This window comes from Sinocyclocheilus grahami, unplaced genomic scaffold, assembly GCF_001515645.1.
Source record: "Sinocyclocheilus grahami isolate Dianchi unplaced genomic scaffold, SAMN03320097.WGS_v1.1 scaffold30169.1, whole genome shotgun sequence".
Taxonomy (NCBI): domain Eukaryota; kingdom Metazoa; phylum Chordata; class Actinopteri; order Cypriniformes; family Cyprinidae; genus Sinocyclocheilus; species Sinocyclocheilus grahami.
This window is the reverse complement of record NW_015521025.1, coordinates 1-1,030: the sequence shown is the minus strand read 5'-3', so window position 1 is coordinate 1,030 and position 1,030 is coordinate 1. Positions and strand designations below refer to the sequence as shown.

The 1,030-nt window shown below is 40.7% G+C and overlaps 1 protein-coding gene across 1 annotated transcript in view; it reads left to right on the top strand.

Annotated features, from left to right (window-relative positions):
• Positions 1–1,027, top strand: part of LOC107580296 (ryanodine receptor 1-like) — a gene marked incomplete at its 3' end in the record, with an annotated part of 2,436 nt that extends 1,409 nt beyond the window's left edge. Inside the window, exons 5-8 of the mRNA XM_016266019.1 lie at positions 45–303; positions 427–557; positions 792–834; positions 923–1,027. Coding sequence (XP_016121505.1) covers positions 45–303; positions 427–557; positions 792–834; positions 923–1,027 — 538 coding nt within the window. The remainder of the gene's footprint in view (positions 1–44; positions 304–426; positions 558–791; positions 835–922) is intronic.
• Between the last annotated feature and the right edge of the window lie 3 nt (positions 1,028–1,030).

Genomic DNA, 1,030 nt, shown 5'->3' with positions numbered 1-1,030 from the left:
AATCTGTTCCTGTTCCTTTTTAAGCCTCCATTTTTTTTAATTCTCCAGGTATCTGGTACTCCTCCGATTAGTGATGAGTTTGATGGCTCAGGTATGTTTGAAGGCTCTGGGCTGTTTGAAGGCCCTGGGGAAGACTTTGAGGGCTCTGCTGGAGAGGATGGAGGTGATGATGATGATGAGGAAGGTCCTGTGTATTTTTTCCTGGAAGAGAGTACCGGATACATGCAGCCCACTTTGTCCTGCCTGGCAATTGTGCACACCATCATTGCTTTCTTATCTATCATTGGATACAACTGCCTCAAGGTTTGAACCACTAGATTTACATTTTAGCAATTGAACTTGTCATTATCAGTCTTGATTCAGGTTGTTTTTATTAATTCTGAATATGTGCTGTCAATAAGTTATCATGATGTTGTGGTCTGTTAGATTCCACTGGTTATCTTTAAGAGAGAGAAAGAGCTGGCAAGAAAGCTGGAGTTCGATGGGCTTTACATCACTGAACAGCCGGAAGATGATGACATCAAAGGCCAATGGGACAGATTGGTGCTAAACACACCGTAAGTGTGGAGAAGTCTTCATTATGGAGCTGTTTCTCAAAAGATATATCTGGTTGACTAAACTGAAAGTTGAGCTAGATTCTGTTTTGTGGTCAAACTGGTTTTGCACATATGTGGTCCCATAATTATGTCTCCTTAGTAGACTAGTAAGTGTTCATTAGCAGACCTATCCATTTGTATTTGTATTGTTTTCCTTGGAAAAATTGTAATTAAAACTCTTTATCATTGTTTTAGCTCCTTTCCCACCAACTACTGGGACAAATTTGTTAAGCGAAAGGTAAACCGATATTCTTCCTGTTCATTGGTGTGTAGGTTTAAAATCAGTGTGTTTATGAAGCCATGTTGTTCTCGTTTCCTTTGGCAAGGTTCTGGATAAATACGGAGATATTTATGGTCGTGAGAGAATCGCAGAGCTGCTGGGTATGGATCTGGCATCGCTGGATGTCAGCAAACAACAGACAGACAAGAAACCC